Genomic DNA, 22134 nt, shown 5'->3' on the forward strand with positions numbered 1-22134 from the left:
TATCAGTTCAGGCAGGGAAGGGTCTTGGGCTCTAGGCTGGATACTGAGCAAAGAGCAAATAAAAAGTAAGTAACAGCTACATGGTTCTGACCTCAACACAGAACTAGGTTCTCAGATCCACACCACAGTGCAAAGCCTTCAGGGGCATAACCAGGGTAGGTGAACCTGCAGTTCTATTTTTCTGAAACTGCAAAATTTTTCCACCAGGCTATCAGTAACTGAATCCAGCAGTCTAATGGAGCTCCAAACCAAGGGGCAAGCCCATAGTTGTGCTATCTAGTCAAGAACTACTTCCAGAGGTCAGACTTTGGCCTGGGGTCAGAATGATTTGATTGTACTGAAAACAGGTAGGTCCCCAGACTGAACTGTCCCAGAGATCCTGGAACAACACAACACTCAATACCTTCAGAAAGTAGTGGTTGAACCCAAGAGGACCAAGCACAGCCCAGTCATTCCTTCTCAAAGTGCAAAGAATCTGGCCTTAACATAAAATCCAAAATCAGGAAGTAAAACTAGAATAATGATCCAACAACAATAACAACAAACTCTCACCATAAAGAGCTATATATTAACAGGGACATTTTAAGAAACCAATCCAGAAGAGAATGACTAAAAAGATCTACAAATAAAAACATAGCTTGAGCACAAGGACAACATTCCCAGAAAAAAAGGAAGAGGATAAAAAAAGTTTTAAATTATTTTATTTTTTAAAAATGAAAAATGCTTTAAAAAAAGGGGGTAGGGGCAACTAGGTGGTGCAGTGGATAGAGCACCAGCCCTGGAGTCAGGAGGACCTGAGTACAAATCTGGCCTCAGACACTTGACACTTACTAGCTGTGTGACCCTGGGCAAGTCACTTAACCCCAACTGCCTCAAAAAAAAAAAAAAGATGAAAAAAAGGGAGGAAATATAATGAGAGCTCTAGAAAAAAACTGGAATGAGAATCAATAGCTTAGCACAAGAGGTGCAAAAACTTATAACAGTAACACACTTTGAAAATTACTATGGATTGAATACAAGTTAATGACTCTAAAAGAATAGAAAAATACTTTTAAAAGATAACAGACTGGGGCGGCTAGGTGGCGCAGTATATAAAGCACCGACCCTGGATTCAGGAGTACCTGAGTTCAAATCCAGCCTCAGACACTTACTAGCTGTGTGACCCTGGGCAAGTCACTTAACCCCCATCACTCCGCAAAAATAAATAAATAAATAAATAAATAAATAAATAAATAAATAAATAAATAAATAAATAAATAAAAAAGATAACAGACTGGGGGCAGCTAGGTGGCGCAGTGGATAGAGCACCGGCCCTGGAGTCAGTAGTACCTGAGTTCAAATCCAGCCTCAGACACTTGACACTTACTAGCTGTGTGACCCTGGGCAAGTCACTTAACCCCAATTGCCTCACTAAAAAAAAAAAAAAGATAACAGACTGAAAAAATTTTAAGTACGAAGTATCTCATAGCAAAAGCAAGTGAGCTAGAAAGTACATCAGGGAAATATAATTCAAGAATTACTAAACTGCCTGAAATTCATGACTGAAAAAGGAGCCTAGATATCATAAAACTGTCCAGCATCTTAGAACCAGAGCAAATTTAAAATAAAATCCATTAGGCCCCACCTGAACTCCTAGCAACAATATAGCTAAAATTCAGAGTTTGAAGGTCAAATAAAAAAATACTACAAATAGCCAGAAAGAAAGAAATCAAACACCAAGGATCCATAATTAGAATCATACAAGATTTAGTAGCTACCACCCTAAAGGAATGGGGAACTTGAAATATAAAATTCTAAAAAGCAAAAGACATAGGCTTACAACCAAGAATAATTTCATCAAAACTGAGTCTAATCATACAGGAGAAAAAATGGACCTTTAGTGAAAGAGAGTACTACCAAGCATTGCTGATAAAAACATCAGAGATTAGTACAAACTTTGAAATAAAAACACTGGAGTCAAGTCAATCAATAAACATTTATTAAGCACCAACCAACACTGCCAAGAACTACTGCTAACCCCTGGGGATTTTAAAAAACAAAAAGTCAAACAAACAACCCATGCTAAATATGAGTAAGCAATTATAAAAGATTAAAAGAAGATGAATTGTTTATACATTCTAATATGGGGAGATGATATATGTATCCCCTCACAGCCCTGTCATCATTGGAGATCACAAGGGAGTCTAATAAAACAGAGGGTCTGGAAGATGTTTGTCTTTTAGATTTTTGTGATTTGAAGAAGACAGGAAAGGGAAGGAAAAGGGAATAAAGTAAGAGACAAAGAAAGAAGATAAATGAGGGAAATTATCTCATATAATTTAGGTAGAGTGGGTAATACTTAAACCTCACTTTCATCTAAACTGGTCAAAGAAAGAATATGCATACACATAGAGGGGTGGCACAAATAAATTTCATTCATTAGGGATACAGGAGGGAATGGAGAGAATGGAAGAGAGGGGAATAAGAGGCAATCAATCCCTCTCATTCATTAAGGGAAGGATAAGTCCTAAGCAAAACAAACTAGATGATGGAAAGGACAAGAACCTGTGACTGGGCTCTGGCAAAGGGAAAAAAAGAGGTCTGGAGCTGAGCACACTTCTCTCACCAACCTCTTCTTTATAAAGAGGGGGTAGGAAACTGACTGATACAAGGATCAGCCAGATTATTCATGCTATATCTACCTCCTTGCCAAAGAGGCGATAGGACTCATGTTACAGATTGAGACATATCTTTTGTACACATGGACAAGGTAGGAATGGTTTTTTGAACCATGCCTATTTTTACAAGGGTTTTCTTTTTCAGTGGAAGGGGAGAAGAAAAGAATATGAATTTTCATTGATTAAAAAAAAAAAAACTGTTGGGGCAGCTAGGTGGTGCAGTGGATAAAGCAATGGCCCTGGAATCAGGAGAACCTGAGTTCAAATCAGGCCTCAGACACTTAACACTTTCTATCTGTGTGGCCCTAGGCAAATCACTTAACCCTCATAGCCCCGCAAAAAAACCCAACAACAACAACAACAAACCTGTTTAAAATAAAACAAGTTATGACTAACAGAGACTGAGGCCTTCAGTAGTTTAACCCTACTTCCTCCACTACCCTGGTGAGACCTTTCTTATGAAGTCCATTTTGCCTACTCCTTCCTTCTCCTTACCCTAGGCTCTCTAATTACATAGAGGATAAATTGTCTTTGCATAACTACAGATTGTAAATTTACCTGGGAAAAAGATGAACCCTTATCTGACTTGGTGGAAATCTTGAGACCCTGAATGAGGGAAAGGGAGAATTCTTTTCCCTCCATACCTTTCGACTGCTCACAGGGTACAGTTGTTAGGAATCAACAACTCTATTCCTTCTGATAAGATGGGGGACACCATAGTCCTTATCACTCTTACTGCCTCCTAATATCCTCAAGGGCTTACCATGTGCCCTTAACTCTAGACCCTACACTGTCATGGGACTGCTTATATAACCAAATGATCCCTAGGCCGGACTTTTGATCCTTTAAATCCACCCTGGCACAGTGTACAGAATGCTGAACCTAAAATTCAGCCTTAGACACTTACTATGTGACCCCAGGCAAGTCATTTAACCTCTCTGCCTTGGCCCCTTCCCTCATATAAAAAATGGTGATAATAGCACCTACCCCACAGAGTTAGTGTGAGGATTAAATGAGATCATATTTGTGAAGTGCTTTGCAAACTCTTAAGTGTTATATAAATGGTAGCTATTATTATTGCTATTGTTAGGTGCTGTCCTCCACCTCCACCCCAATTATAGTGTCAGCTTCTTCTATTTGCACTCCAGTACTTAAGCATCAGAGGGCCTAACTGACTCTGACCCCAAGGTTGGAGCAGGTTCAAAACAGGTGGAGCTGGTCTTGTGAGCTCTCTGGAAACTCCACTGCTGCATCTGAAGTCCACTGTTCTGACTGGATGTTACCACTCTCTGAGCTTCCCCAGCCTAATTTTTGGTTGTTCTGCATAACAACTTATAGAACAGCTTCTTGAGGTTGTATGTTCCATGAGACTCCCTCCCTGCTGACGTGTAAGTGATCTCTTGAATCCCTGAACTCCCATCTTTTTGGGCTGAATCTCTAGCTCCTTGATAGAGGGTTTGTTAAAAGATTCATGAGCAATTTTGCATCCACTCAGGATGGTTTTCCCCTCCCTCACCAAGGGGACTGCTGTAAGGTATATGTTTTTAACTTATTGACTGTGTCCTTGCAAGTACTTGGATAACTGGTAGAATTCAACCAAGTCTGATGCCTGTCACTGCTGGTCACAATGGGGATTCTTTTGATCGCAACAAAATCAAACATATATAGATGGGGTGGGGGGTTTCCTTCCATCAAACCTTAATGGGATATCTTCTTTCTTTGGTATCTAGAAAACTGTAAACAAGGATCTGAATCTAAATTAGCCATTTTTGTGTGTGTGTAGCCAAATATGTATGTATGTATGTACACACACATACATATATATATATATATATATATATATATATATACACACACATTTATGTGTGTGTATGTGTGTTTCTATTTCCCAAAATCTGACCTAAAAATTTGGATTGTGGATAATTAAGGAGAGTGAGGAGACAGGAAGTATCAAGGAGAAGAGGGTAATCAACAACGTCAAAGACTACAAATACATCGAAGAAAAGGATGCAGGATAGAGAAAAGATTATTAGATTGGGCAATAAAGAGATTATCAATAGCTTGGGAGTGAGAAATCTCAATTGAATGATGAGGGTGAAAGCTAAACTGTAGAGAGTTGTGAAGAGAGTGAGAGGCAAAGAAATGGAGGCACCTGTTGTAGACCAAAGCTATAGAATGATAGTTATTATGGATGAGTGGATTAAGTGAAGGCTTTTGGAATATGGGTTAAGTCATAACATGTTTGTAGGCGGTGGAGAAGTAGCCTTGACAGGGAGAGATTGAGGATAAGGGAGAGTGGGGAGTGATGGAGGAAGTAACCTGCTAGAAAATATAGGATAAAACAAGCTATCACTTTTGCATGTAGAGGGGGTGTTGCATGTGAGATGAGGAAGAGGGGAGATGAAAGAGATCTAAGTAAATGGACTCAATGTTTTCAGTGAAGGTCCTCAGCTAGGAGGATGGGGTGAGGAGGTTTGAGGAAGGAACAAAAGGTTTGATTAAGTTTTTGTAGTGGTGGGATGGTGAATCAATGAGGGACATGGGAAAAGTGCTTTGCTACAGTAAGAATATAGTTAAATAAGCTTTGATTTTTATATGTAAGAAACAGAAAGTTTCTAGCAAAAGTGCAGCATTTTTTCTCATTTATAATTATTCTTCATAATTACTTTTTTTTTTTTGGTGAGGCAATTGGGGTTAAGTGACTTGCCCAGGGTCACACAGCTAGTAAGTGTCAAGGGTCTGAGGCTGGATTTAAACTCAGGTCCTCCTGAATCCAGGGCCAGTGCTCTATCCACTGCGCCACCTAGCTGCCCCCCATAATGACTTTCCTAAATGATGTAAGAGAAATAAAGTTTGAGAGAAGAAGAGAAAAGGCAAAATTGAGGTCTGTCAAATAATGAAAAGATCATTGGATTCTAGTTGCAGATCAAGTAACAAGTCATTTAACTTAGCCTTCATTTTCCTCATCTATGAGAGAGGCAATGATGCCTTCCTTTCCTAATTTACAGGGTTTTTAGAAGGTTCAAATGAGATACTGTGTGAAACAGTTCTTTGGAAAGTATAAAGTGCTATATAAATACAAGATGAGATCAGTATCATTATGAGGGCAGAGGCATAAACAAGGCAAAAGAAGTTATAATAAAGACCATGTCAGAGAATTTCTAGTCTTAGTGGCCAACAATGCTTGCTTACCTCTTTCTGTAAGTTAGAGAGCTGGGAGGAAAGGCTCTCAATCCTCATATGACTTTCCTTCAGTTCTTCCCTGGCACTGTTGACACTGAATGTAGTCATCTCTGAGGACAATCTAGCATTTTCAAGCTAAACAAAATGAAAAACAAAATTAGTTTCATCACGTAAATAAGCACTAGCAAATGCAGAAGCATGAGTCAAGAAGAGACATTTCATAAATAATTCTGCTAGTAAAGAGTTGTTGAAATACAGGAAAAGCATCATGAAGCTTCCTGATCTTGAAGCTGAGAACTAAAAGTCTAAATTGGCCCTAGACTTGATTACTACTTGCTACAAAGACAAACACAAGCTCAAGTTAATAATAAGATCAGTGATGGCCTCAAAGCTTTTAATATTGTGTTTTTTCCATTCAATTTTTAATATTTCCTATAAACTTCTAATTAAACAACAGAGAAATATAAATTCTGGTGTGGTAGTTACTTGAACAGAAAAAAACATTAAGTGTATCTGATTCTTAACCTACTAGGTTAATTATTTGTAATTAACTAGACTGATTCTAAAAACCAAGAAATAATCAAGAAATAGTAAATTTAAGTTTGTTTAAAACTAGATATAAAGCATATTATAGTATAGCATTAGGTTCTATAAATAGCCTTTGTTAAAACAGAAATCCTCAATTAACTTTGAAAGACTTGTGCTTCTCCACACTGCTGCCTACTATGTGTCAAGCACTATGCTAAGTATTTTACAAATATTATATCATTTAATCCTCACAACAACCCTGGGAGGTAGGCCCTCCAGTTAAGGGAAAAAAAATTCTGGCAATGACTTTATGCAGCATCCTGTCAAGTGACTGGAAACTTTTTAAATAAGCATTTTTAAAAGGGCAAGACATCATGGAGTAGTGAATAGAGAGCCAGCCTTAAAGATAAGATGCCCTGGGTTCAAGTAATGTTTGACAGATTGGTTATGTGACTCTAGCCAAATGACTTAACCTTGTCGTGTCCTCAAGCAAACTGTCTAAGACTAAGTTTCTAAGCAAGTGGTGATCTGTATTAGTGCTCCTCATCAGAAGTTCCCTGTATTAATGAAATCACAAATCTGCTCCAAAAAAATTTTTGAAAGGATTTCTCACTTTGGCATGATAACTCTGTTCCAGCTCCTCTTTGTACAACTTCACTTGTTCATTGTGCTGCTCTCTCATCTCATGCACTGCTTGAGCCAACTTGTACTCATACTCAATCTGGCGCCCAGAATCCACTTCTACTAATCGTGTTTCATGTTTTCTTCTTGTTTCATTGATCTCCTAGGAAAAGAAAAAACAACAACTCATCTCCTACCATAAGAACATTAGACACAAGAGTAATATGAAATTGCACAGGTTCGCATTCTCATGACCAACTTATGCCTGGTATACATTAACCATTTTTTAGCTGTCAAGACAAAAATGCCTGAGCAGAGGATTAAAACACTATAATTAACTACTAAAGCTAATCTTAGTATCTCTAACTCTTTGGTCAAAGCAAAAAGAAAACTCTGAATGACCATTATTTCTAGTAAAAGGATCAGTAAAAGAAACCAATCAGCAATAAGCTGTACCTGATAAAGTCTTCAGAGAATGAGTGAGTAAGACTACATTCCTGCTTACAGGAATTTCAGTTCCTTGTTTGTTTAATCAGCAGCAGTGGTACTTGACCAATTTATCTATGTCACCCTTTTTCAGATGAATAAAGGGTGAGTCACCAATATAAGTATATACAATTTTAAAATGTCAGTCTCTGGAAGATAATTTTTTGTTCTGACTTTAAAGTTTTAAGGTTTTTTTTTTTGTTTGTTTGTTTTTGTTTTTGTTTTTTTACCTCCTCATACATATTTTTGCGAAACTCCAAGTCTTCAGTGAGGCTTTGACAATGGTTCTCAAGATCCACTTTGAGTAAGGTTTCATCTGCTAACTGATTCTTGGTAGCTGCTAAGGAAGCTTCCAGCTAGAAAAGGTATATATAATTAGTGGCAATAAATACATATGGAAAAAAGAATCTCTGTATATAATAATTATACCATGGTTTACAATAAGAAAATCTGAAGCTATCTGTGAATCAAATCACACTTGCTAAATTTTAAGTACCATGATTGTGTATTTCTTATAATGTGGGTATCCTACTGAACTGAATATTTAAATGCTCCCTTTAATTATACCAAGTTTAGTCATAAATGGAACATCAGGTGAATTCTTACTTTCTGCTAATAAAGAATGAGAAAGAAAGAGAAATAAAATTCATCCTCCTCTTGACTGTAAGCTTCATTAAGACAGACACAGTATTTAACTCATCTTTTGAATATAGCTTAGTATGCAAAAGTGAACTGGCGCACAGAGTTTAAGAAATATTTTCTGAATGGATTTTTTTTAACTGAACTGGAAATTCACGTTTTTTATTTTGGTCAATTATTTTATCCCTTTCCTTTTATCAGAGTAGCATAATTAGGTCTCTGTTTACCTCACTTTTTGAAAAGCAATCAAGTCAAGTTACAAGCATTTATTAAGCACTTACTTTGGCTCAGGTATTGTGTTAAGAGTTGCATTTACAAAGAACAGCAGAAAAGAGTTCCTGCTCTTAAGGAACTTACAGTCTAATGGAGGAGAGAACATGCAAAACAAAACAAAACAAAAGCCTATGTACCAACAAGATATAGGCACAATAACTTGGAGACAATCTTAGGGTAAAGGCACTATCAAGGAGGATCAGGAAAGGCTTCTTGCAGAAAGGTAGAATTTTTGCTAGGATCTTTACAAAGTCAGAGAAGCCAGGAGATGGAGATGAGGAGGAATGGATAAAAAAAGATAAGGGATAAAAATGGACTTATCACCTGTGGAGTCTTAAGAGTCATAGAATTAGAGCTGGAAGGGACATTATATGCTCTTATAACAACCCCCACATTTTACAGATAAGAAATGACACCCAGAAAGATTAAGTAACTTGCCCAAGGTCAGTGGCAAAGTTAGGATTTGAACCCAGGTCCTCTGACTCTAAATCCCAGGCTCTTCCCATTGTATCACAAGGTCACCTTAGGGGAAAGATGAAAAGGAAAAAAAAACTACTTAATCCATAAACTGGATGTTCAGCCTATGAATAACTATAGGTTAACTATATTTTTCTTTGTTTACAACCTTGACTTAAAAAAAATCCAACATTGTGCCAAGGGCAGACTACAAAGAAATAACAAACAAGAGGACAGTCAACCTACTGTCATGTCCAGGATGGAGGACTTCTGTTTATCTCACCTGCACAATTTGGTCCCTCAGCTCCTTCAAGTCACCCTCCAGGCTTTTCTTGTCACCAAGTGCTGTAGCCAAGGCAGCCTCTTTGGAATTCAGAGAAGCCTCATATTCTCTAAGCTTAATCTGGGCACCATTAAGATCAGATTCCTTCTTGGCATAACTACAACAAATTTGAGAAAGCTGTGAAACAGGCTCAGAACACTCTAAAATTGACTCTGCCCACTTTCTATGCTCCAACCTCCCCGGAAAAGGCCAATTAAAAAAAAAAAACAAGTTTATATATGTTGTTGTTGTTTTTTAATTAGGAAGGGCATAGCCTGCTGAAACCAAACAAGTCACCAAAGGACAACTTTTAAAAGTTCAATCTACTATAGAAGGGTTTTGCTTGTTTTGTCTTATTGGACCTATCATACTATTTGGTGAGGGGAGCACTCCCCAGAAGGAAACTCCCCTCTACCATCCTAGATCTGCATCTACTTTACAACTTTTAGAGTTGCCTGGGGCATTGAAACTGTAATGACTTATTATGCACCACACCAACAGTATATGTTAAAGGCTGAACGTGAACCCAAGTCTTCCTTTATGCCTTGAGTCCTGAATGACCAGAAGGGGTAGTGTATCAGAATTCTAGTCCATTTGCTATACTAAAATGCCAAACGAAGTATATATTGTCCCCTCTCCCTCTCCCCCCTCTTCCAAATATTTTAGGAAACAGAAGTGGGAGGAAAGCTAGACTGACCAAGCAAAAATATTTATTATAGATTTTTTAAAAAATATCACATTCAAGTAGTATCAATAGATAAAAAGATGGCAAAGAAAATATGATTAAAATGGAACTAAATGACATAAGAATAAAAATTCATATTCATAAGTAAACCTTCTAATGTTTACAATGCACTTTGCATTCAACTGTGAGGTAGATGGTGAGAATAAGGAAACTGATTATCAGCTTCCTTTAATTACATGTCCAGGCTCATCAAGAGTAGTTGAAATTAGGTCTTCTGACCCTAAAAATCCAGTGATTTCCAATACTTTGCTGTCTCTCCAAAATAACAGTATACCACCAACATAGGGGATAGAGATTGGAGCTGTAATTTTATTGGTATGGGGAACTCTGGATAAGGAAACTGGCCCTACTCATATTAGTCAGCACCTTCTTTGCATCTGATAATGCAACCTAGAGAGTGAGGGTAAGTTCCCAGAGTGGCAGAGACAGTACGGGTCAGAGGCAGCACTTCAACTTAGGTATTCCTGGTTTGAAGGTCATCTCTCTAACCAATATGTAACACTGCTTCTTCATGCCCCAAACAGAAAGGCCTCTAATTAGAATAAAGTCTTGATCCCATAATTGAAAAAAGTTTCAATTTCTTAAAGTCTTGCTTAGAAAGACATAATGGTTTTAGATAATCTTCTTTTTTATAAACAAGAACCTACAATTTTGCAGAAGAAATTATCAATCTATGTATATGCTATTATAAGTGAAGCTGCAACTAATTTCTTTTTTTTTTATTTTTTTAAAAATTTATTTATTTATTTGGTGGGGCAATGGGGGTTGTCAATTATTTTTTTATTTTATTTTTTTTGGTGTTTTTATCATGTATGTGCCATGAGTGTTTTTTTTAATAGAATTTTATTTTCCAAAATATATGTAAAAACAAATTTTAACATCAATTTTTTAAAAAAATTGTTCCAACTTCTCTTCCTCCTCCATTCCCACCCCCCACCCACTAGAACTCAAGCATTTCAAAATAAGTTATACATGAGTAGTCATGGAAAACATTCCCACATTAGCTAGGTTGTGAGAGAAAACAGTCAAAAAACTCCGAAAACTTGAGACTGAGGAATTGTCAAAGAGAAAAAAAAATTTTTTTTTAAAATGTGGTTCCAGGGGCAGCTAGGTGGTGCAGCGGACAGAGCATCGGCCCTGGAACCAGGAGCACCTGAGCCCAAATCCAGCCCCAGACACCCAACACCCACCAGCCGCATGACCCCGGGCAATCCACCCAACCCCAATTGCCTCACCAAAAAAGAAAAAAAAAGAAAAGAAAAAAAATGTGTTTCCATCTATTTTCAGACACTATCACTTCTTTCTCTGTAGATGGGTTGCCATTTTCATAAGTCCTTCAGGGTTATATTGGACCATTGCCTTGCTGAAAATAACCACATGCTTCCCAGAAGATCATTTTACACTATTGCTGTTATTTTGTATACAGTGCATTTCACTCTGCTTCAGTTCATGTAGGTCTTTCCAGGTTTTTCTAATAGTATCCTGTTCATCATAACCTGAATAAAGTACCTTAAACTTGACAAAGAATTTTCTTCATATTAGCCCAGCAAAGTCATCATAACTATTTCCCTCCATACTATTCCCTTCCCATGATATTTACTCTATTTTCTATCTTCTTTTAAACTATTCCTCCTCAAAAGTATTTTACTTCTGACTGTCCCCTCCCCTACTCTGCACTCCAAAAAATTTCACCTTTCCTTCCTTATCCTCTTCCCCTCATACTTTCCTTTAGGGTTAAATAGATTTTATTTTATAAATTTTCTTCCTCCCTCTCTCCTCAACCCTCCCTATGAAATCAAGCAATTCAATATTTCATACTTGTGCTGTTATGCAGAACATCTTTACCTTCCTCGAAAGTATTTTGCTTTTTACTACTCTCTCCCCGAATCTGCCCTTCCCTCCTTCCCCGGCCCCCTCTCCCTCCCCTCCCTCAGGGCAAAAATATATTACTATACCTACTTGAGTATGTATGTTAGTCCTTCTTTGAGTCAATTCTGATGATATTAAGGTTCACTCACTCCCCAATTCCTTCCCCCTCTTCCCCTCCCCTCCATAAGCTTTTTTCTTGTTTCCTTCATGTGAACAACCTCTCCCCAGACCATCTCTCCCCTTCCCCCTCCCCCAGTCTATTTCTCCTACACCTCAACCCTATTTTAAGGATGTCATTATGGGTTAGTTAGGTGGCACAGTGGACAATGCACCAGCCCTGGACCCAGGAGGCCCCAAGCCCAAATCCGGCCCCAGACATAAGACACCCCACACAGAACAAAACATAACATCCCTTCGTATTCAGTTCAGACCTGTGTCCTCTATTAAATCCTTACTGATATAGTTCTTATGAGTTTGAAGTATTATCTTCCCATGTAGGAATAAATAGTTTGATCTTTTAATATCCCTCATAAAGTCTTTTTCCTGTTTATCTTTTTATGCTTTTCCAGGATCTTGTATTTGAAAGCCAAATTTTCTATTCAGTTCAGGTCTTTTCATAACAAATGCCTGAAAGTCTTCTTTCTCCTTGAAGTTCCATGTTTGCCTCTGAAAGATGATGCTTAGTTTTGCTGGGTACGTGATTTTTGGCTGTAGTCCCAGTTCCTTTGCCCTCTGGAATATCATATTCCATGCCCTCCGGTCCTTTAATGTAGAAGCTGCTAGATCTTGCTTTATCCTTACTGGAGCTCCACAGTATTTAAATTCCTTTTTTCTAGCTGCTTGCAATATTTTCTCCTTGACCTGGGAGTTCTGGAATTTGGCTATAATATTCCTGGAGGTTTTCCTTTTGGGATCTCTTTCAGGAGGTGATTGGTGGATTCTTTCAATTTCTATTTTAGCTTCTGCTTCTAGAATATCAGGGCAATTTTCCCTCACAATCTCTTGGAGGATGGTGTCTAAGCTCTTGTTTTGGTCATGGTTTTCAGGTAGTCCAATGATTTTCAAATTATTTCTCCTAGATTTATTTTCTAGGTCAGCTGTTTTTCCAAGTAGATATTTCACATTGCCCTCTATTTTTTCATTCAATTGGATTTGCTTTACTGTGTCTTGGTTTCTCATAAGGTCACTAGCTTCCATTTGTTCAATCCTAATTCTTAGGCAATTATTTTCAGCAGACAGTTTTTTAATCTCCTTTTCCATTTGGCTTTTCAAACTGATGACTTTTTTCTCATGACTCTCCTGCATCTTTCTCATTTCTCTTTCCATTCCTTCCTCTCTTTCTCTACATCTTCGTTCTATCTCTCCTACTTTCTCTTCGAAGTCCCTTTTGAGAGCTTCCATGGCCTGAGACCAGTTCATATTTTTCTTGGAAGCTTTGGATGTTGGAGCTTTGACCCTGTTATTATCTTCTTCTGAGGTTGTATTGTGGTCTACCTTTCCCCCAAAGAAGTTTTTGATGGTCTTCTGCTTTCTCTGCCTACTCATCCTGGCTTACTGTTTCTTGGCTTTTTACTCCTTAAAGTGTAGCGCTGCTTCCAGGACACACTATTCATGCTACAGTGTGGCCCAGGGGGTGAATGGGCTTCTTCTCAGCCTGCCTGGCTTGTGAGTAATCACAGCCACTTTCTCTTTGACCCGGAAACAGAAGTCTGATTGAACTCTGATTCTCTATGGTCGGAAGCTTGGCGTGCTTTTACCCCTCCCCCACTGGGCCACCACCACTCGATTCAGCCCACTGGTTCAGACCCAGGGCACTTTGCCCCAACTCCAGTAGATACTGCCTCCACTTCACCCGGATCTGCTGCCTAACCCCCTCACCAGTCCGTGATCGGAGCCTCAGAAGCTGCTGGTGCTGAAGACTCTGACATGCACTGGAAGCAGTGTCCCTGGCTGAGTCCGGACCGCGCGCTGAGTTATTCAGCCTGATCAGTAGGTGATCAGAATTGCCCTCTTTTGTGGAGAAACAGTCTCACTCTGTTCTTGTGTGCATTAGGCTGTTCTGGGTTTTGATTTTTACCGCATTATTTGGGCGTGAATGGATGGGTTTATCTGGAGCTTGTTGGGAGTCACAGCCTCTCCTCCGCCATCTTCGAAGCTGCAACTAATTTCAAATTAGCATTATCCAACTTAATTTTATTTTACTGTATTCCTTAGGAATACCTCATAAAATAGTTATATAAAACCTAAGAATGATTTGGATACATTTAACATATTATATAATAGAAATTTCATGAAACAGTAAATAAAGCTCATTTAAACTACTTGCTCTCCTAACTAGTGCTGTATAAAAATTCCCCTATAATGCTGTTTCCAGACTTATCCTTTTCTAAGACTGTCACTCTAGTACATTTTTGGTACTTGAGGAAAAGAAAAGGATTTCTAATAAAATTGTCATACTGAAATTTTTAAGAACCAAAACAATGTCTAAAAAGTTTTCATTTTTTCTTGATGTGTTATTCAATATCAAAGTAACCAAGTGATAAGTAAATGTCATTAAGGAGTAAATTGAATCATTTTATTTTTATCTTAATTGTCTATCACATTGTGGCTTCTCTTGCCAAAAAATGATCTCAGAGGAAAAATGCTTAAATCTGCTTAAGTAATATGCTTACATAATATCTCAAATACTGGCTTTGTAAACTACAAGATGGCAGGCTTAACTGAAGACTGCTTGAAAAATTCCCAATCATTTAAAGAAAATAATAACCAACACTAGGTAACAATTTACAATGAGTGTAGGTATTTTCTTTCAAATGGAACTGGATAATTGTTTTGTTTTAGGGGTTTTTTTTTAGACATTTGAGAAATAGCATTTTTATTTTTAGGATACATTTGTCACTTGATGAAATAGTAAAAGGTTACTCTTATTACAATTAAAAGCAGTCTGAAAAATGATACTAAAAAAACAGAAAAAAAAATCTTAAAAATGCTTATGTAGCACCGGCCCTGGATTCAGGAGTACCTGAGTTCAAATCCAGCCTCAGACACTTGACACTTACTAGCTGTGTGACTAGCAAGTCACTTAACCCCAATTGCCCAGCAAAAAAAAAAAAAAAAAAAAATGCTTATGTAGGGGCGGCTAGGTGGCGCAGTGGATAAAGCACCAGCCCTGGATTCAGGAGTTCCTGAGTTCAAATCTAGCCTCAGACACTTGACACTTGCTAGCTGTGTGACCCTCGGCAAGTCACTTAACCCCATTGCCCCATTAAAAAAAAAAATGCTTATGTATCTGAACCAAGGCATGTGGCAAAGGAAAATAACAATTGGCATTAGGTCAATTAATCCAGAGCTGGTCTTTGAAGCAAAATGAATTACTACTTCTATATCCAGGATTTCTGGATTATGGCAGTTTTGTTTGTTTGTTTCCCCTTTTAATATAATTTAATGGCAATGTCTTATAATTTGGCTTTTATTTCCAGCAGAGTATGAGTCGAAAACCAAATCTGTATTGTATTTAGGTCTCCTTATTCCTGAAGTTGAGATACTGAAATCACTTGGCATTACAGAGGGTAGATAATTGTCGACATTTCCTGAAGCCCAGAAATTATGGCTGTTAGGGGACCATGTTTCTTATGTCATTATATAAATGCTTCCTACAGTAATGTATGAGAGAATTCCGGCCAACATGACTTCCTTAAAAAAAAGGCAGGCCTTCCTAGTTCCTTTATGGGTATTCTTGCAAAATCCTGAAATTCATATCAGAACAAATAATGCTTAAGAAATCCATAAAGAAATTCCAAATGGTGATCTAGGTGATGCAATGGAGAGAGCATGGGTCCAGGAGTCAGGAGGATCAGAGTTCAAATTCGGCCTCAGACACTAACAGTGTGACCTGGGCAAATCACTTAACCCTGATTACTTAAAAAAAAAAAAAAGCCATCTCTTCCATACCAGGTCTTCACATAGTCAGCCCTGGACAATAGGAAAAGGGGTTTCTCCAGCCAAGCAAATATAAGCACTAAGATAACATGTACAGCCTTCGAATCTGCCTTGGGAAGCAAAAAGAGCAGAGAGCTCTGCTGAAAAACCTCAGGATTATCAGGGTTAGCAACGACTCTGGCAGAGAGCCCCAGGTTCCAAGGGCTCTGACGTAGCTACTACTCTATTCTGTAAACCAGACAGAGCCCCCCAAAATCAAGAATTCTGAAGCTCAAAGATCATGGGTTAGGGGAAGCAGGGGAGGGGAGGCCTGTTTTCCTGGAAGGAGACATCAACACATGAACCAGGGGTCCCAGGATGAGTGGAAGTGGAGTAAACATCCCATCCAAAAACCCAGGGCCTGCCCCAAAGTCACAATTTAGAACCAAAGATAGAGAGATGAGTAAAACAAAGATGCCAACTAATATAAGATAATTATTTCAAATCTAATTCCATATCCATTTCAAGTAGAGATTCAAAAGGAAAAAGATTTGCCACAGGAGTACATGACAACCCAGAAGAAATAGAGTAAGAGATTTTTAAAAAAAAAAAAAGAGCTTTTGAGGAAAGAATTAGTAGAATAAGTAGTTTAGAAGAAAAAGTGGTAAAGCTTAAGGTAAGTGGTGAACAAGAAAGGAATCTCTGAAAAACCATAATAGACCAGAGAGAAATCAGTGAAAATCCATGTGACAGCTAGAAATCTTAAGGGAAAAAAAAAAATCAAAAAAGATTTTAAAAAGTTGAAAATAAGATGTATGTCAGAAACAACTGACCTGGAAAATAAGCCAAGGTAAGGTAATTTAAGAATCACTGAACTCCCTGAAAACCCTGATTTTTAAAAAGGCGGGGGGGGAGGGGAGAAGCATTTAGACATCATATTTCTTTTATTTCCTTTCTCTTCTTTCCATGCTTCTTTCCTTCTTTTGAAAGTCTGGGTCTCTCTTACACAGACTAAAAGTATTGGGGCCCAATCCCTCTACTGATAGACACAAGAGCTTTGAGACCTGCTCCATTTCTGACCTTAGCTGTTTTGCAACTCCTTGGACACCCTGGGGGCCTCTCATTCACCATATTAATGCTAAATTTATTTTGGAAGCTCAATTAGCATAAGTCCATTGCAACTTACAACTCCTAAGTTCAAAAGATCCCCCTTAGCTTCAAGTTCCCCAGTAGCTGAGTATAGGAACAGTCCCGGATAACTATATTTCAAGAAATCAAAAAATGAAAATGACCAGAATATTATAAGTAGAGGATAAAGACAGAAATAATCCATCTAATAACTCTTGGAAAGAACCCCAAAAGCAAAAGTCCTAAGAATAAGACAGTAAAAATCTAGAGCTCCGGGGGAAGCTAGGTGGCACAGTGGATAAAGCACTGGCCCTGGATTCAGGAGTACCTGAGTTCAAATCCGGCCTCAGACGCTTGACACCTACTAGCTGTGTGACCCTGGGCAAGTCACTTAACCCTCATTGCCCAGCAAAAAAAAAAAAAAATCTAGAGCTCCCATTAAAGGCAAAATACTGTAAGCATCAAGAAAAGAATTCAAGTTCTAAGGAACTAGAGTTAAGATCACACAAGCCCTACTAAAAATGAGACAAGTTCTTGGAAAACAACATTCCAAAAGGCAAAAGAGAAAAGTTTATGATCAAGAAACACTTACCTGCCAAAGCTGAATATAATCTTACAAGGAGGAACAATAAACCTTTAATAGAATAAAAGGCCTTCAAGCATTTTTAATGAAAAGACCAGAACTGAATAGAACTTTTAACTATAAAGATAGGAGTCCCAAAAACATATCTGAGCAATTGGAAGATGCTGTATGATGATCTCGTGCTAATATTCTAATAGGGGAGAAGAAACAAGCAACTCTTCCGAACTTTAATGCCTTCAAGGATTATTTAGTAAGTTAAATAAGAAAAATATTGAGAAGATGGAGACTGATTCTCTTTTGGGATTTTTAAGAGGGGAAAGAGAAGAGAAAAGGAAGAATGCATTGATATAGAAAGGAGGAAGAAATGGGTAGAACTTGCTCTCTCACAAGGAAGGGAACATTGAAGGAAATAATAGATAAATGCCCAGGATTTCTGAACACAGAAAATGAAACTTCAAAGAATTCCCAGATTGCCTCCAGGAACCAACAACAACAAGAACAACAACAAAAAACCAAGAAGCACCTACCCAGCAAAACTGATTATAATCTTTCAGGGGGGAAAAAGAGGACTTTCAGGCATTTGTGATGAAAAGACCTGAACTGAATAGAAAATTTGACTTTCAAATACAAAACCCCAGAGAAGCATAAAAAGGTAAACAGGAAAATGAAATCAAGAGGGATGTTAAAAGGTTAAACTATTTACATTCCTATATGGGAAGATGATACGTCATAAGAACTCATAAGAACTTTCTCAGTATTAAGGCAGATGATAGGAATAAATTTAGACAGAGGGCATAGGTGGGAATTGATTATGAAGGTATGATATCTGTAAAGCATTTATTTTTTGTCATTTTATTTTTGTTGGGCAGTCTGGGTTGGGTGGCATGCCCAGGGTTGAGCAGTGGGTGAGGGTCTTGCGTCCAAGGCCGGATTTGGGCTCAGGTCCTCCTGGGTCCAGGGTGGGTTATTTGTTCACTATGTCACCTAGCTGCCCCATGATGATATTTTTGGAGTAAAATTGAGGGGTGAGAGGATTGCACTGGGGGAGAGGGAAAGGGAGAGGTGGAATGAGGGTGAAATCCCACATGAAAGAAGCAGGAACGGGCTTATGGAGTGAGGGGGGAGTTAGGGGAGGAGCAGGGGAGCGATTGAGCCTTACACTCATCAGAATTGGTTCAAAGACCTTAATCCCATCAGAGTTGGCTCAAGAAGGGAATAACAAACACACTCAATTTGGTGGAGTAATTTATCTAACCCTTCAGGAGGGTAAGAAGGGAAGGGGATAAGGAGGGATGGGTGAAAGAAGGGAGGGCAGATTGGGGGAGGAAGCAGTCAGAAGCAAAACACTTTTGAGGAGGGATAGGGTGGAAAATAGAGTAAATATCATAGGGGAGGGAATAGGATGGAGGGAACCAGTTAACAATAGTAACTGTAAAAAAAAATTTGAAGCAGAGGCAAGAGTAATGTAAAATGGTGATGGTGATGAAGAAGAAGACTGATCTACTGATGGATTGATGATGATTGGATGAAGATGAGAATTGACTGAGGAGGACTAATTGATGAGGATTAATTGATGAAGATGAGGTTTGATTGATGGTGTTGATGAGGATTGATGATGAGTGATGGTGATGATAAAATGTATGGTACCTTCTTTGCTGGACTACTGTGAAGAAAATTCTGTCAGGTATAAGATACTATATAAATGTTATCTATTACTGTTGTTGCAAGAATCAACCTCATTGGTTTATTGTAAGAAAATCTCTCTTTAAAGTACTATATGCATGAAGTTTACTATTTTAAAAAATGATGAGGGGCAGCTAGGTGGCACAGTGGATAGAGCACCGGTCCTGGATTCAGGAGTACCTGGGTTCAAATCCTGCCTCAGACACTTAACACTTACTAGCTGTGTGACCTTGGGCAAGTCACTTAACCCCAATTGCTTCACTAAAAAAAAAAAAAAATGATGAGCAGGATGCTATCAGAAAAACCCAGAAAGTTCTGCATGAGCTGATGCAACAAGAAATGTACTGTATACAAAATAACAGCAATGCTGCAAGATGATCTGCTGTGAATGACTTGGTAATTTTCAGCAATGCAATTATCCAAGACAACTCTGAAGATCTTATGAAAAATGAAGTCCATCTACAGAAAGAGAACTGATGGTGTCTGAATACAGACTGAAGCATAATTTTTTTGTTATTTCCTTTATCTGAAGTTTTGTTTTTGTTTTCTTTCACAACCTGGCTAATGTGGAAATGTTTTGTATGACTGCTCATATATAGCTTATATTTAATTGATTGAGTTCTTGTCGGGGGAAAGAGAATTTGGAACACAAAGTTTTTTTTAAAATTAATGTCAAAATTTGTATTTACATATAATTAAGAAAAAATAAAATTCTAAATAAACAACAACAAAAATAAGTCATAGGCAAGATGATTCAATACTCACTAGAAAATGGAGGAAGGATGAAATGTGTTTCTAAGAGCACTGGAGCTCAGGATGCAGCCAAGGGTGACTTATCCTGCAAATCTGAGCTTAACCATACAAGAAAAAAGATGGATGCTCAGTAATAAAAAGTTAGAAACATTTTTAGAAAGAAAACCGCAAATGAAGAGATTAGTTGTTTCTCAAACACCACTAACAACAGAACTTCCAAGAGTAGCGAATAAATGTGGACAACAGCAACAGAATGACAACAGAAAGACTTCTTTCTAAAGGTACACATAATGTAGTTTGTGGTCTGGAAGTGCTATTTCCCCCTTCAGCTCTACATCTTTACATAATTCTCCTTGATATTCTAGATATTTGTTTTATTAAATGAAATGTATTGTTATTTTTATCAAGTTTTTTAAAAATATCTCCTTGGTAATTTGATTAGTGTAGTAAAGTGTAAATTAATTTTGGTAGTATTGTCATTTTTATTATAGTGGCATGTCTTAGCCATGAGCACTGAATATTCCTCCAGCTATGTAAACTGTTCTTTATTTCTTTAAAAAGCACTTTGTAACTGAATCTATACAAGTTTTCTGTGAGCTTTTTAAGCTGGTCCCCAGATATTCTATGAATTTTATATTTATTTGGAATGAGAATTCCCTTTCTATTATTGCTTGTTGGGTCTTGTTACTATTACATAGAAATGCTGCTGATTTTTGAGGATTTATTTTGTAGCCCACAACTTTGCTGAAATTACTGTGTTACATCACAGCTGATTCCCCAGGATTTTCCAAGGAAACTTTTATCATCAACAAACAGGGATCATTTTAACTCCTCTTTACCTACCTTTATACCTCCAATTCCTTTCTCGTCTTATTGCTGTTGCATTTCCAGAACCATATCAAATTATAGTGAGGAATGTGGGCATCCTTTCCTCAGTCCTGCATTTACTGGAAAAGAATTTAGTATATCCCCATTGTATGTTATACTTTCTTTTGATTTCTGTTGCACTGAAAATAATTACTATAGACACCACTTTGGGGTAAGCATATTAATTTATATTATTATACCAGTAAAGGATTGACCAATTGACTCCGTGTCTCGCTAATTTTTCATGGTTGTAGGCCATGTGTTAGAGAAGGCAGAGAGAGAGCTTCCACATGCCAGTTAGCACAAGCAAGAGAAAAGCCCCCAAGAGACCCATGTGGTCTTCCAGAGAGACAGCATGTGGTCCCAAGGAGATCAGAGAGAAAGCGAGAGTGAAAGTGACACAGAGACAGAGACCACGTGGTTCCAGAGAGCTAAAGGAGCCAGTGAGAGAGACAGACTATGTGGGTCCCAGAGAGCCAAGAGAAACCCAGAAGATGCCCCAGAATCCCTCGGGTGGCATCTTCCAAGGGCTTTTTTTATCCTCTTTTGACATTGATCAAAACTAATTGGGTCATTATACACCAAACAAATCTAATTGGTTAGCATTATTTAAATTTATTGGTTGACATTACTGGAAGGTGAACTCTAGAGATGACATCAGGGAAAGAAATGCAAAAAACCATCTTTCGAGTTACTCAAGGCAAAATCCATTATCTAGGTGTGGTCTAATCCCATAAATCCTTTAGCAATCTAGACAAAAAGAATCTATCTCCATTCCTTTTCTCCCTTTGGGTTTGTCTCAGATGAGATTTGATGGTTTCTCAGGGAGAAGCTGACTTTCTGAAGTGGAAGGAGAAAGGACTGATGCCTGGGTCCCCCAAGAAACTTTTTTTTTTTTTTTTTGCTGCCAGGCAATGAGGGTTAAGGGACTTGCCCAGGGTGTCACACAGCTACTTAGTGTCTGAGGCTGGATTTGAACTCAGGTCCTCCTGAATTCAGGGCCAGTACTTTATCCACTGCGCCACCTAGCTGCCCCCAAGAAACTAATATTAATAATTATTTTCTCACATTTTAAATATATGCTTTTCATGATTTTTTTTTTTGAGGCAATGGGGTTGTGACTTGCCCAGGGTCATACAGCTAGTAAGTATCAAGTGTTTGAGACCAGATTTGAACTCAGGTGCTCCTGACTCCAGGGCTGGTGCTCACTCCACTGTGCCACCTAGCTGCCCCTTTTCATGATTTTTTAAAAAAGATCCTTCTATATCTACACTTACGAGTTTTTTAGTATAAAAGAGTGCTGCACTTTGTCAAAAGTTTTTTCTTCATCACTTGAGGGCACATTTCCATTATATGGGCACATTTTTGAAGAGGGCACAGACCAGTAAATCTTTGCTGGAAATACTATGTTAAACATGAAATA

General features: G+C 38.0%; 1 protein-coding gene across 5 annotated transcripts in view; it reads right to left on the reverse strand.

Annotated features, from left to right (window-relative positions):
• The window catches only part of LMNB1 (lamin B1), a 63245-nt gene that overhangs the window by 21960 nt on the left and 19151 nt on the right, over positions 1–22134 (reverse strand). For 4 of the 5 annotated variants that reach the window (XR_006354228.1, XM_043979427.1, XM_043979428.1 and 1 more), the window contains 4 exons: positions 9127–9283; positions 7706–7831; positions 6982–7152; positions 5850–5975 (listed from right to left, as the gene is read on the reverse strand). Coding sequence is in view for 4 of the 5 variants with exons in the window: in XM_043979427.1 (XP_043835362.1) it covers positions 5850–5975; positions 6982–7152; positions 7706–7831; positions 9127–9283 (580 nt within the window). In the remaining variant the exon portion in view is untranslated. Of the gene's footprint in view, positions 1–5849; positions 5976–6981; positions 7153–7705; positions 7832–8825; positions 8849–9126; positions 9284–22134 lie in introns of those variants that run through there. The other variant, XM_043979429.1, reaches the window with a different exon arrangement.

Source organism: Dromiciops gliroides, chromosome 1 (assembly GCF_019393635.1).
Source record: "Dromiciops gliroides isolate mDroGli1 chromosome 1, mDroGli1.pri, whole genome shotgun sequence".
NCBI lineage: Eukaryota > Metazoa > Chordata > Mammalia > Microbiotheria > Microbiotheriidae > Dromiciops > Dromiciops gliroides.